General features: G+C 38.6%; 1 protein-coding gene across 1 annotated transcript in view; it reads left to right on the forward strand.

Annotated features, from left to right (window-relative positions):
- Positions 1 to 15815, forward strand: part of LOC139745095 (centrosomal protein of 135 kDa-like) — a 45998-nt gene that overhangs the window by 10627 nt on the left and 19556 nt on the right. The window contains exons 5-12 of the mRNA XM_071655516.1: positions 2611 to 2739; positions 3190 to 3471; positions 4366 to 4516; positions 6264 to 6538; positions 7765 to 7914; positions 9431 to 9523; positions 11918 to 11980; positions 13099 to 13272. Coding sequence (XP_071511617.1) covers positions 2611 to 2739; positions 3190 to 3471; positions 4366 to 4516; positions 6264 to 6538; positions 7765 to 7914; positions 9431 to 9523; positions 11918 to 11980; positions 13099 to 13272 — 1317 coding nt within the window. The remainder of the gene's footprint in view (positions 1 to 2610; positions 2740 to 3189; positions 3472 to 4365; positions 4517 to 6263; positions 6539 to 7764; positions 7915 to 9430; positions 9524 to 11917; positions 11981 to 13098; positions 13273 to 15815) is intronic.

The following is a 15815-nucleotide window of genomic DNA, read 5'->3' on the forward strand; positions in this document are numbered from 1 at the left end:
GGAGTCGAGTGAGTATGCTATTCGCGAAAAATTTGTGTGCATTTGTTAATCAAAATTCAACGTTCTTCACCGCACCGTCTGTTTTTTGCACGCCGCTGAGAATCTGTCAAAAAGTGCTTGCCTTCTCTTCTCTGTAAGGGCGGTCTTCGTTCGGTTGATTCGGGGTGACGCTTGCGGCTGCCGCCGGTCATTGTTCCGTAGAAAAGGCGTGAATAGAGACAGGTGTTCATTCTCAAATTATGCAGACGGCTACTGTACTGAGAGTCAATGTAGCTCACGTGAAAATAACGGCTAGTCCGTCGATATCGTACTGAGATTTAGGGAGAGCAGAACGTTATACTTAAAGTATGTGTCTAGTATTACTAGATTTTCTTGAATAAAAAAAAAAGGGTTGACGTTCAATCAGCCTGGCTTTAGCTGATGATGGTTTAGATGGTGTAGCCTAATTGCTCGCAAGTGTTGAGAAAGGAGAAAGGACACATTAACAACTAGAATTTTGTAGGTAAAAAGAGAAGTTATCCTTTTTTTTAAATACAAGATTCAAGAATATAAAGGTCTAGTGGTATGACCAGCCTTGTGGGACCGGACAGGTTGTGGGACGGGACGCGTATGTAGTGGTATTGTACATAAGTGCGTCTGTAATGAAAATGACGCACCCAGGAATTCTCACGCCGTTTTCAGAGTATGTTGTCAAGTAATAGTATATGAGGAGTCTATATCATTATCATGTCTTTGAGGTAAAGAAGGGTGCATATTCTGTGTAAAATAGGTAAGTTTTCACGCGCGAACTTAAAGACGTTTATAGTGTCCGGGTAAACACAACCTCCCATCATACTCTGTCTCTGTAACGTTACACTTCGAGTCGCAGCTCTAGGTGGAAACTAGTGTTGCAAAGCAAAGATGGAGGTACAGAGTGTATATGATAGCAATTTTACTTTGTGTTTTCGTATTCAGGGCATCTATGAAAGAGTGTACAAAATAAATAGGCCTACATTTTAACATTTTGAAAATTTGTTGGGAGTTTGGTTGACACATTGTTACTATGACTCACTAGTCAGCATTCTCCATGTTAGTTAAGCCTGGTGAATGTAAGTCGGCCATTGCGGGTACATGTATGTGTATCATGACTTTTACTGGAATTTTTTCTTTGTATGTGGACAGTTATTCTGGCTGTAGAGTACAGTCTGCAACAGATTTAATCTATTTGATGAAGTCATTGTCATTCATTAGCTCTTTGCATACCATATCACAACCAACTCGGGTATTGGCTTGCCAACTTGGCATATTTTGCTTAAAGGCACAACTGCGCACACCTGGATCAATAAATTGCAATTTGCCACAGTATTGGTACAGTAAGGCATCATAGCCATAGTAGCTTTGTCATGACTTTACATCACAAAGCTTGCAATTTTCTCTGTACAACTTACTTTGCTCTTTAGAACTGCAATTTTAGCATTAAAAGGCTTCTCAAAAAAGTTACCTGGCTTCAAAAACAATGTTTTCTAAAAGCACTCATGTTGCAGTCTCAGAATAATGTGGCACAGAGGAGGTTTACACCATGTAGCACATTGTAAGAATCACGCAATTAACTCAGTGCAACAAGCTCTTCTGAGAAAGTTCTTTAAGCAAACATTGCAACTCAATACACATCCATTTGAATTGATTGTGATGATATTGTGTATTATTTTTAAAATTGTATAAATGATGGGATGATCGATTCAATAATTAAGCTAAGTTGTCAATTTCACCAAATAAAGTGAACATTGGTGTTTGGAAGTGGAAATGTCATCTGCCTCTTCTGCTGCAAGATTTTGTTTTCATATTCAATAACCATACAGAAACTACATACAGGTTGCACCTGTTTGTTGTATAGTAGATCTATGCATAACAGATATCTCTGTTGAAATATTCATGAATGAGGAGGTCAATTAGACAATTTTTCGAGATGTTGTATTCGTGATTTGACACCTTTGGCTATCGTAAGTGCACCAATGCTTGTCCACTAGTGCATCAGCTGGAGGTTTCGCTCATTGTTAAAATCTTAAATTTGTGGCCCAACGGTGATTTATAATATTTATGCAAATTAAACCCTCATGAAAAAAGCAGCTTTCACAGTACATTTAGACCTGCCTTAGCTTTCACCTGATGGGCAAAGTAAAGGTCAATATGAGTCACATGTTGTCATACGTACTACACTTCCCATTGAACTGACCAGCTTGCCAACTCAGTGTGGTGTTTGATGTTTTGAAGTACTTACCGTATCACCAAACTTGCATCGTGAAACTTCTCCATCACTACAATAACATTAGAAAGCAATCAGCATGATTTAACATGGTTGTTTTTGTTTTTGTTTTCCATATGAAGTATTATTTATAATGTTGTTCTCTGCTAAATACAGTGCAAATCAGGAAAATTTCACATTGAAATTCTGAAATTTGTTTGAAAATTCTCCAGCAGCTGATTGACAGCTTACATATCTCATGCACAATAGAATAAAAGGTGTGATCCTAGTACATATTGTACATGTTCAATTTATGAAATTGTGTAATGTTTTTTTCAGCCCATTCCATTTCCATGTTAATGAACTACAAATTGTGGGTTTTTTTGCAGGTGGATAACAGGGACCAAGAGATATCGAGACTTAGTCGTCTCCTTGAAGGAGGACGCCCTCTAGAGGTAGTGTCTACAGAAGCCCAGAATCGCAGCAATGAGAGGCTCATATCACATCTCAACATCCAGGTAATGACTTCAGCAAAGTGACTTTACAGCATCCTTTCACTATCCAACAATTCATGCGATAGAATTAGCACTATAATGTAGCAAAAACTGAATATTTGTTCTTGCACTATAATGACATTAAAATTAACATGGCATTTGTGTTAATGTGTACATTTGAAAAATACATTGACTAATACTTTTTGTAAATGTTTTGTTTATCATGTCACATGGATCGGTAGGTTGTTTGCAAAAGCCATTGTATTCTGCAAACATTTCAAAACTTTTTGCATTTACATTTGACAGAATTACAGAAATATTGAAAATACAATTTGAACAAAAGCCACAATTGATATGCCAGTTACAATACTGGAACAAATTATGAATAAAGCTGAGGTGATAGTCAATGTTATGAATGTGTTGTTTTTATCAAAAAATGTTGTTTTTTCTAACCACCATGCATATTTGGAACAGATTGAATACCTACAGCAGGCAAACCGTGAACTTGAGAGGGAGCTGAAAGACTCCAGACAAGCGAGGGAGGCAGCTGTCGAGGAGAATATCGTTCTCAAGGGGCGCAACGATGAACTGGCCGGCGAGCTCCGCGACGTTGACCGTCTGGCCAAGCGGTTGCAGGCTGACCGGGACAGTGTTATGGCTACAGCCGACAAGGACATGATTGAGGCCAAGACAGAGCTCACTCAGAGCACCAGGGAAATCAAGGAGCTGGACATTGAGGTGGAGCAGCTGAGACAGGTAAAGCGATTCATCAATGCCTTTGTATGACTTGAAAAACTTTTTTTTTCAATTTAATCTTTATTTCTGATTCAGTATATAGATATACACTGTAAAATATTAAAAAAGAATATGAGCAAATTGTACAAAAAGTGTAGTTTGAAAAAATGGAAACACTGACCAAACCAGGCGAGATTATGAAAAAGACACACATTAAAAATGGGGAAATCAGATAGCATAGGTACGTGAAGTACAGAAACTCATTATCATTGTGTGTGTGGTTGATCGGAAAATGATATGCATGTAGAAAGCCAGAATAGGCTTGTTATGTTGCACATACCCTGCGTTTTAAAACCACTCTAAATATTTGTGACCTTGCATCACAATCAAACAAAATAAGTCATGCAACCCCATATTATGCAAGGATTCAAAATAGGTGAAATGGGCCAACCTAGTGAATCTTCAATTTTTCATATTTTGTGAATTTTGAGCAATTTTTCCACTTCAGAATGATTAAGTTTTGGATCAAAAAATGAAGCGAAATTTTGTTCCTTGCAATTTTTGTAGAACAACTTTTTCTAGAATGATATGATTAGGCGTGTTCAAGAGGTCCTTTTTCATTTTGAAATTTTGGTCGCAATCCTAATTATGACCCAAAATAAGGCATCACGTTTGAATGCAATGAAAACATTACTTACAATGTGCGGTACCATCCTCATGCGCACACAATTATCCGTTATTTCAGGTGGCGATCAGGTCACCAGCTGAATTTCAAATCTTTTGCAATGAGAACGTTCCTACTGCAACATAAACCAGTACGCATCATTGGTTTCTGTTTGAAATTTGGGAATGACTTCAAGTGAGATGTTGACTCTTCAACAATATTTTTGTTTTGTTTTTTTGCTGATAATCCAGGAAAGAAAGAATCTACTCGATGACATTGATGCACTGAGGAGTGAGGGAGCAGCCAAACAGCAAAACATCAAGAGGTTGCAGAACCTAGTAGACAAAATCCAGGAGGACAAACGCAAGCTCAGCGAGCGAGTCAACAAGCTCACAGCAAATGGTATGTACTAAGCTTCAGGGCTCCCTTTTCACTAAGCATTGTACATCAGTTGCTATGGCAGTTGTCAGGCAACAGCCACTCATCCCTGAGAGTGAAGCCATTCTGTGGTAACTTGAATAATTGAAATTACAGTTACAAATTTCAATTTGAAATAGGGACCTAGTGGAAGGCTTATGTTTGAGAGAGTGACTCATGAAATCTTACTGTTTTTCTTATGTGAATCATCTTGTGAGGTAAAAAGTAAAAATATGAATGTAAGATTACAGGCATCTTCACTCATAAAATAAAAAGCAATGAAATTGGAAGGAAGTGACAATTGTAAATTAGGCAGATGTTTATACCCCCGCCAAACGAAGTTTGAAGGGGGTATATAGGAATCGGCGGTCGGGCGGTCGGGCGGTCGGTCCGTTGCAAATCTTGCGTCGCGAACTACTTCCTCAGTTTTCAACCGATTCCCATATAACTTGGCACAGATGTGTGCCTTGGGTTGTAGATGTGCAAGACATATTTTTTGACAGTACCCAAAAGTACGTTGCCATGGTAACGGCATATTATGGGCAAAAATGGGTACAAATCTTGCGTCGCGAACTACTTCCTCAGTTTTCAACCGATTCCCATAAAACTTGGCACAGATGTGTGCCTTGGGTTGTAGATGTGCAAGACGTATTTTTTGACAGTACCCAAAAGTACGTTGCCATGGTAACGGCATATTATGGGCAAAAATGGGTACAAATCTTGCGTCGCGAACTCCTCCCACAGTTTTTGATCAATTTTTATGAAATTAGGTACAGATGTTCATCTGAATATATTAATGTGCAAGACACATATTTCCGCAGTGGCAAAAAGTGCGTTGCCATGGTAACGGCATGTTATTGGTAAAATATAGGGCAAAATGCTTCATGGCAAAACTGCTTCATCAGTGTTCTTCCAATTCTCATGGAATTCATATTGAATGTTTGTCTTAGGATATAGGTCAGCATGACACATTTCTTGACAGTGACAAAAAATATGTTGCCATGGTAACAGCTCACATATTATGAGCCAAAATGATGGAAAATTTTGTGTTGCAAACTACTTCCTCAGTTTTTGCCCAATTTCCATGAAACTTGGTACAGATGTGTGCCTTTGGTTGTAGATGTGCAAGACGCATTTTTCGACAGTACCCGAAAGTACGTTGCCATGGTAACGGCATATTAATGGCAGAAGATCAAGGAAAGATCTTGCGGATTTAACTACTTCCTCAGTTTTTTGACCAAAGCTTATCAAATGTTGTTTTGACCAAAGCTTACGAAATGTTGTTTGGCGGGGGTATAACCAGTCGCTGTAGCGACATTTCTAGTTATAACTTTGTTGTCATTTTCATGCCAGTATGCTCATCAAGTAAGGTGTACCATAGCTACCTCGTAATAGCAGTTACAGCCATGTTACTGTGGTGTTGTTGACATCCTGTAGTTTGTGTTGCGGACAAACAACAAGACTATTAAACAGTTAGTGTTACCAAGCAAATTGAGATGAAATCTATTGCTCTCTTAACTAAGTGAAAGCACATTCTATGTAATATTTTCAAATTCAATATCATCCTGATGCATTTTAGTTCTAAGAATATACCAGTAATTTGTACATGAGAGGGCCTCAACATGTGTAGGACCTACTGTTAAATGTGAATTAAAAGGTTAATTTGGAGCTGGTTTCGTGGGATGTCATTAATAGGGGACATTGATCATTCCTGTCTTTTCTTGCTCAACAGAGAGGGAGCTCGTGCTTGAGCTGGAGCGAATGCGTAAAAAGGTCGGTGGCAAGGCGCGAAAAGATGCCCCACCCACCAAGCTGGACAGCTACACAAAGGCTCTGGAAGAGGAGAGAGACTACTACAAGGGAGAGGTGGAGGTTCTCAACCGCATCCTACGCAACAAGGATTCCAGCTCCAGTGGGGCCAAGGACCGGAGCCCCAAGAGGAGCCAGAGCCCAGGGAAAGGGAGCAGGAGTGCAAGCCCCAGCCGCTCTACAAGTAAAGACACAAAGGTCTGCACCTTCCAATTCCTGTGATTTCATTTTTAATGAGTATTGAAGTGTAGCATATTTATTTTTTCATTTTTTCTTTACCCAGGGTAGCCCCATCAGTGGTTTACACACTGTTATCCTAGGGGGCCCTGCAACAAAATGAGAAAATATAACAGTTCAACATACACAAAATAACAAATCAATCAAGGACATCCCTTTTTAAATCGTAACATCAACATAATATCAATACTCCACATAAATGTATAAATGCAAAATTAATCTTATCCAGTATATTATCCAGTATTCTACACGAACCCTATTCTATACGCACTCCTGTCTCTTATCCATTATTGAGCTTTTATCAACAATTGGTGTAGATATTTCTGCAAGAAAAAAAGGAAAAAACATAGGACAGAAATTTAAAAGTAAAAGAAATGTTAGGCCATAGCATTAGTTTTCTGAGTTTGCGTTTCTCCTACTCTTTACCTCTATTCACCATTAGATCAGATCTTTTCTTCTTCTTTTCCTGCTGTCACAGCATCTTGCAGATTTTCCCACACAACAGTACTGTAAAAGTGGAAATTTTCGTGATGTTGAAATTTTCACGCATTTCACACAACCAGAAACTAGTGCGAAAATAAAAGCGCACAAATATTTTTGCTTGCCATGTGTTCCAGTACTTGATGTCTTGATTCTGGGGAATTAAAAACACGCAAAACTCTTCTTACCCGACTGAGCGCGAAAAATTAGTCACGCGAAAATATCTACTTTAACAGTAAACTATTATCCTGCCTTCTTTCATCAGCTTAATTTTGAGTTTGTGCTTGTAGATTGCTCTTTAAGAATGGGGTTGAGGTGTGTTGGGCTCTATTCACTTCACTCATACTATCTAGAAACTTTAAAGGAACCCTGTACTGAGCTTTACCTAACATCATGCATTTTCAAGGACAGATGACAGTCCTGTTGTGCTTTTTATCATCAGACTACTTGTAGTTTCCCAACTGGAAAAGAGTGTTGCATGTTCATAGGTTACCATACTCAGCCACAAGGTAGTGTAGTAAATCTCACAAAGGCCACTTGGTGGGACTATTGAATGGTTTTAATAGGGCTTGCTCTAGATGTATCATAACCTTAGTTAACAAGGAGTTGACAAAGTTGTAGGAGATTTGTTTTTCAAGTTTTGCCCATGGAAGCAAGGACAGGGCACACAAGGGGTTAATCAGAATGTATTATTTTACTGATTTTAGACCGATGCCCATTATGAAGCCATCATCCGGGTATTGGAGGATGAACGGAACTTCTACAAGAGAGAATATGAGACGCTGAAGGCCCTCAGGGCTGCTCAGAAAGCCAGCAGCCCCCTCCGCAAGGATAACATATCTGCCATGAGAGATCTGGTGAGTTCTTGCTACGATCTGTTGTTATCAAGATTACTAAACATTCATTCATGCAGTCACACAGTTGTCTGAAATGCAAGTATGAATAAGTACTTGCATCATCCAATAGAGAATACGTGGGTGCCACTGTTTCTCACAAAATAAAGAATTGGGCAATGAAATGAATAAAGATAAATGAACATAGAAGGTTCCTACCTGAAATTTTGCTTAAAGAGCTAAGTTGACTGAAATTTTGCATTAAGAGCTAAGTTGACTGAAATTTTGCTTAAAGAGCTAAGTTGACCGTCATCACCATGATGCCATCAGATCAGTAGTATTGCGAAAACTTGGCAAGCTTACTATGATGTACTTTTACATGGTAGTGAACAGTTCTTATACTTGATATGCAGCAACAAATGCTAAATAAACCATGCTCTTTGTTTCCTTCTACAAGATGATGTGTCCCTTTTTTTCAGTCACTGGTAAAGAGGCAGGAACATACTTTGGAAGACTTTGTGGTAAATAAAGCTGGAAAAAATTGAAATATACTGTATACGCCAATATTTTCGCATACAGATATTTTCGCGAATCACGGTATCAGTGGCAATTTCGCGTGTTGTTAAATTCGCGATTAATAGTATTAGTAGGGTCTACTGCCAAGCCCGAGAAACACGTTCAAACACTTGCCAACGTACTCGTAACGTTTTTCCATTTGCATTATGACTTCCCAAACATGAAAATAGAAACGACACAGTAGAAGATTTATAAAATGAAACAATTACGGCATTCACCAGTACTCGGTACCTACCAAATGTTGCAACAAATAGACGACAAAGTTTCAGAGCTGCGCTAGCGCTAGCGAAAGTTTTACATGCATCCTATATACTAGTACTCTAGTACACGGCCCTGTCGCTGTACACAAGTGTCGCACTAGCTACACCTAGCTGCGCATGGCGTCTGCACGTCCCTGCACACGCGGCGTCTGGTCGAGCTACATGCATCCCTAGGTCTCATCCGTGTACCCAACCACGTCGAGCTGGTTTTCGTTCGCATAGGGTAATGTAGCACGGAGATAGCACATTTTAATGCACGTTTAGCATCGTACTGCACTTCCACAATCGGTCGCACTGTAACGTACGTGCTAGTAATATAGTACTTAGTATGTGTACGTACTGGCCGATGTAACAGCCGCGTTCTGGTCTGGCCAGCGTTGGATGCATTTTGTCATCAATTTGCACATAAGGTATGACAGGGTAATATTTTCGCGTGTCTTTAATTTCGCGATCAGCCCAAAGCTCGCGAAATTCGCAAGAATGAAACCCTCGCGAAAATAACGGCGTATACAGTATATGCCAGTCAAGCTGTCATGAAACAGTTTTATGCATTTTTTTTTTTTTTTTTTTTTTTTTGCTTGTGTGAGGAAGAGATGTGGGATGGGTAGTGGTGTTAGCCAAAGATGATTGACGGATACTGTAACAAGAATTGTAGTAGTGATGATTAAGTAGTGATTGTTGCTTTCTAATATCCTCTGTTCCAGAGGATATCAGATGAAGCAGAGATGCTCAAACTCAGGAGGGAACGTGACGACTTGCAGTCTCTCCTCGACAAATTTGAGAGGCACATGGCTGAGGTAAGTAATTCGGTTAATCCCACATCAGTCAGTCCGCAGCGTGTGCGATAATGAGGCACGAACGACAATTTTATTCAGAATCACGTTTGCGCAGTTTGTGCCCTTGAGACTGACGAGATTTCGCAATACTTCACAAGAGTTTTTGCAGAGGTCGCAATAACAGCTTTCATAGCTTTCACAGTGCATTGTTTGACCCAGGATGGTTAGGTAAGTTATAGAGCTGATTATGCTCATTAATTTGATACCTAATTTCCCTATTTTTGATCTCAATATAGTAGTCCATTTTAGCATCAAAATAAACGATTATTTTGCCAGTGTTCAAGAAGCTTTTAGATCATAGTTTAATGTTTTGCTAGTTCCTGACTGGTATTGAAAATAGATCTCTGTAATTTCTTCGATTTCACAATCGTGAAACTTGAGCGAGTATGATCAATTAAAAAACGAAGAGGGGCACCATTTTTAAGGTTGTGAATTTTCCTGTGGAAAACAAGGCAAATTATGTTTTCTTACCGGAAGTGGGGTAGTGAATGAACACGCGTGGAGTGTGTTGTTGATACCCAGACAATGGTCATGGACAATGACCAGGATTGGAATGCTTCATGAGGAATTCCACTATCACAGCTAGTCTTTGTTCATTCTAAAATGTGGTGTGTGCAAGCACATGGAAACATGTGCTTACTTCTTTCATGTGCATGCATTTCACCCTGTGTCAAGAATTCAGACTAGCAGTGCTCAGAGCAATCCACATGAATAATTGATAAAGCATTCATGTGCCTTGCAGCAGAGCTCGGGACAGGTGGTAGCCAGGTCCATTGTTCAGGGTCATTGTAAGTGCACACTCACATACACATCATTGGTTCCTGTGTAAAGTTCAAGTTTTGTATAGAGAGTGAAAATTCGATCACAATCTGGAACCTAACATTTAAAAAAATCATGGATTTCATGAAACTAATATACGCTTTCATTTTCAAATTACCTCCTACTCAATTGTACACTATTCAGCTATTACTCATATCAATGACACTTTTATCTGATACATAGTTTTTGAACTCACAGCATTGAGTCAGCAGCCAATGGATGCTACGCAATGCGACACGCCGCGTCTTGCGACAGATTTCGACCAATCACAGACCCGGAATTCCGGTGCAAACGCGATGATAATCTTTTTTAAACTCGACGCTAGACATGTCTCTGAATTTTGCTAGTTCCTGACCCGTATTGAAATGAAGATGAGAAAACGTGCCCTTATTGTGATACTATATACTTTAGGGACATGGTCTTCACCATATTTTAGAGGGGTATGAAAGATTTCAGGTTATTTTTTTGGCGTCAAACGTGAAGGAATATTTTTGAATACATACCGAACTTCAAGAGAGATTTTGATATTCTATATTCTTCTTTTCCGTTTTATTTTGATCATGAGCATATTTGCTAATGTTTTCTCTTTCAGTCGATAGTAAAAATGTCGAAAACTGACAAGAAGTACTCGTTCTACACGGATTTATTCATGACCATGTATCTGCTCATTACGTATGCAAGCACCGCTCAGCCGTGCATACGACTTGAATAGATATGTGCGTTTTCGCTCGCGCTGCGGACTGACTGACATTTGTCACCAACAACTTCACATGACATCTGATGTACAGGCAGTAGCTGGTTGTGTTCAAATAACTTCACAAGGAACTGGCACAATAATTACAGATTATTGTAAACAATCATTGAACCACTGCACCTTGTATAGGGGAAAATCTCCTGTTTTTCCTCTTTCTTCTTTTTCTCTTCCTCTGTCTTTCCTTTCTGTTTATTTTTTTTTGATAGAAGAAATGAGAAACATCAATATTGCTTCTAAATTGAGGTGTCATCTTCTCCTTTCTCTTCTTTTTTGATATATCCATTTCTTTTCTTATTTACAACATGATGGATGAATTTTCATGTTTATTAACCAGGCTAGTTCCTTTTTGATTGCCTTACCCATCTTCAAAGGTGTCACCTCAAAAGGGGCAAAAGAAAGTAAAATGGAATCATTATTTGATAAATGATGTGGATTTACATTGCTCTCTGTTTTGCTTTCTGATATCCACATTGTAAGTGTCTTACTACACCAAGAATGTCGGGACTTTAATACTTTGAGTTCATGGGTTGTTGTTTTTCTTAATTAATATGATGAAATAATTTAATTTACATTAGGATTATGCTGTAGTTAGTGTTTTGTGTTGCCATGTTTGAAGGATCACAAATAAAGTGTACACTTTAACACTTGAAGTTAATACTTGCACACGAAACTCCATGCAGTGCATTTTGTACTTGATGGCATATATCCCTGACTCTGACATTCAAATGTATTCCATCTATGTTTCTAGTTTTCACTTATCACAATGATCCTCACTCTGACAGATCCAAACTAATGTTAAAGTGCTGACATCTGAAAGAGACAAGGTCAATCTCTTATATCAGCAGGTAAGACTGATTCAAAAGTTCCAACACTTCTTGCATGCATGTATCAGTTGATACAATAGGTAACTACCGGTAGTGTGGATGTATTGGAGGAAAAAAAAAACCCTAAACAACAACAACAACAAAAAACATGCATGTGTATCACATCAGTGGATTACATTCATATTGCATGGAAAAATCTCAATAGAAAGCTTGAAGTATAAAGATGAAAGGCGGCTACAGCAGTGTGTTCAGTTTTGAAGTTAACATGCCAAGGAATGATGTGAGGGAAAACTGCAATATTATTTATGGCATAACTTATTCCATTCTAATGTACTAGAAACTGTAAAAGTGGAAATATTTTTGCGCATTTCGTGCAACCGGAAACCAGTGTGAAAATAAAAACATGCTAATATTTTTACATGTCGTATGTGTTCGACTATTAATGTCTTGATTCCTGCGGAATTGAAAACACTCAAAATTCATCTTGCCCGGACAAGCATGAAAAATTACTCGCACGAAAACATCCACTTTGACAATATTATTGAACAGTATCTTGACACTTTCAACACAGAGAGAGAGAGAGAGAGAGAGCCTGCAGTGTTACTTTTCAGTGAATATCGTGTAATGGGCAGTCGACCAATCAGATAGCAAGAATTTTTATAGGTGTATTGGCTGTCATGTTCCCGCTGCTCCATACATGCAAAAGACCGAAAGTGTATTCTCCTTTCCCCACACCAGAATATATACCAGCGGTATAGTCTTCATTTCAATGACTTTTCATTCCTACAGTGCTGCACTAGATTTTGATTGAATGGTATGTATTTGTCTATAATTGAATGGCATAATTCATTCCTTAATTTCATAAACATAATATGTCAAATGGGTGCGTGCGCGCGCACACACACACACACACACACACACACACACACACACACACACATTGTTATGCACAGTGTATAGCATCCCTTGGCAGCTAGAGGTGGAATTGCTAGTGTTGCAACTGATCAATGGCATATAACAATCACTAGAATGTCTTATGACACACAGAAAAAAAAGTAAAAATAAAGGTATGTGTTGAGAAGATGACAATAAAGAAATATTCAAAATAGATGAAAGAGTGCATACTGTGAACTTTGCAGGCAAACGATGAGCTTCAGAGATTACGTCAGGAAGCGGTCAAGTCACCCAAGTCCTCCAGGGCATCCCTGGCAGCCCAGTCCATTGTCAGACGGGTAGGCAATGAGCGCGATGATGCCATCGCTGACCTCCGCCGCATGACCACCGAACGTGATAGTCTGAGGGAACGCCTGAAGGTGAATTGCTGTTTGTTTTGGGACTTCGCCATATCTAAATGAGAAGGTTAAATCATTGCATAGAGCCATAAGGAACTAGCAAGTTTTTTTTTTTCTTGCCTGCTGTTTCTGGCAAAAGTTTGATAACTGTGGCCTGCAGCCAGAACCATTTGTCTTGATTTTCAGTAATAGAATCCTATAAAACACAAAACACAATCTCACACAATCACAGAGCTGGATATCACTAGACATCTCATTGATGACGTGTTTGCTTTCTTTTGTTTCCAATATCAACACTATATAATCTTTCCACAAGGAAGTTTGTAGTTTGTAGTGTGTGGCTCTGTTATTATTTTTTATACATTCATTTATTTTTTGAAGATGGTCCAAAAGCTTAATGGCACTTTGAGTGACTCTAGCTAGAAGGCAAAATATGTATATTGAAGAGTTTGAGTTTCTTCAGTTTGTCCCCCTCTACAAATGAAAATTTGTTAAGATCGCAACTGCTGATCTGTAAATTAACAAACATGTCGGAAAAAAGGAACCAGTGGGACTCGTTCCTTTTTTCTGACATGTTTGTTAATTTACAGATCAGCAGTTAAGATCTTAACAAATTTTCATTTGTAGAGGGAGACAAACTGAAGAAACTCAAACCTGAGCGTTCACCCCTCTGAATAACATCTTTCTTTCATATCATATTGAAGAGTGTTTTTACATAAAATTATCCTCCTTGTACTTGCTTTCGATTTAATAGCTTTCATAGCTTAATGCTTAATGTGGGCAAGAAAGAAAGAAAAAAGTCAGATGGGTCTCGTAGTCTATTTGCAACAATTCAAATATGTAATTCCCATTTTTTGCTATTTTGAAATCTTGTGCAAGTTGTCTGAACATTTTCAGCTTTAGAATGTGTACGCAAATTTAGTGTTACTGCCAATATAAAGATAAGCGATGTATCTCGACTATGCAGTCTGGTTTCAGACTGAAATCAGAAAAAGATGGTGAGGAAGATAGATATATTCAATGTACTAAATTTTGTTAAGCACTAAGAGAAAGTACATGTATGTGAACAGAGAAATAGACTTCCTGAGTACCTACTATATCATGTGTATTCAAGGTAAGACCACACCGTTCATGTTGTTAAAGAACATATTTAGGAGCAAATTCACTGAATTGGTATTATTATACTTTTAGAGTACACGTGTGTAAATGGTCCCAGCTGAGCTAGCAAATAGTGTGTGTTTATGATATTATATTCTTTTCTGCATCTTGAATAAACACTTGTAATATGATTTTTATGCCTCCACCAACGAAGTGGCCGGAGGCATTATGTTTTCGGTTCGTCCGTCCGTCCGTACGTCCGTCCGTACGTCCGTCCGTACGTCTGTACGTCTGTACGTCTGTACGTCTGTCCCGTTTTGTTTTTGTCGATATCTCAAGAACCGTGAGGTGGTTTTGCATCAAACTTGGTAGGAGGGTATATCCTGGGGGGATGATGCTTTGTTTTGATTTTAGGGTCACGGGGTCAAAGATCAAAGGTCACAGGATATTTTGTGAAAAAAGGTTGAAATTTCATTTTTTTCTCCATATCTCGCAAATGGTTCGAGGTATCTTCATGGAACTTAGTATATACATGTACCGATGGGCAGTGATCATCTAGGGAAGTTGGGGGTCATGGGTCAAAGGTCAGGGGGGTCAAAGGTCAAGGTCAACTCCTCAAAATATCACTACTTTCCTTATATTTATGCAATGCCTGAAGGATTTATTTTAACTCTATGTATGCATGTATAACCCAATATATATTCTGTGGAAAGTTTGTTGCCAAAAGGTCAAAGGTCAAGTGAAAGTGCTAAATTGCACTTCTTCCTCCATATCTCAAAAGTAACTCAAGGTACAATTGTATTATCATGAAACTTACATATTTATGCATGTTCTACCTAACAGTGATTCTCTTTGGAACTGTGAGGTCAAAGGTCAAAGGCCAGGTTTAGATAATACTATTTTACCATTTGATACTGAAATTATACTTTTTCTCAATACCTTGAAAATTACTCAATGCATAAACTTAATATAAAAGGGTCAAAAGTCAAGTAAAAATCATCAGTTCCCCCAAATACCTGCACTCTGACGTTTTAATCATTCATCCACATGAACCTAGTTCTAGGAAAGTGAACATTCAGCACATTTGTGACAAACCTATCATTTTAATATTTTGCCAATTGTGTGAAACTGTCATCACACATTGTCAAGACATTGTACTATAGACCTATTAGGAGAACCATGCATTATGGCGGAGGCATACACCAGTCGCCGTAGCGACATTTCTAGTTGAAGTATAATCCCCCCCCCCCCCCTGAAATTTAACTAAACTTTCATATCTTGTTCATGGATATTTTTCTTCAGAATGTTTTGTGACATGCAGAGTTTGGCAGCCCATTTCTAGCCATAATGTTCTGTCATGCATTGTAAACCTGTTGAAGACTAGTCCCAAGTACACTCGGCTAGGTGTCTATGAGAAATACGTGTTATAGCAAAATCAGGTCATCCCCAGTGGGTTAATGTTATCA

The sequence above is a fragment of the Diadema antillarum genome, unplaced genomic scaffold, assembly GCF_040938485.1.
Source record: "Diadema antillarum isolate AM-2024a unplaced genomic scaffold, OU_Dant_1.0 seq00001234_RagTag, whole genome shotgun sequence".
Classification (NCBI taxonomy): Eukaryota; Metazoa; Echinodermata; class Echinoidea; order Diadematoida; family Diadematidae; genus Diadema; species Diadema antillarum.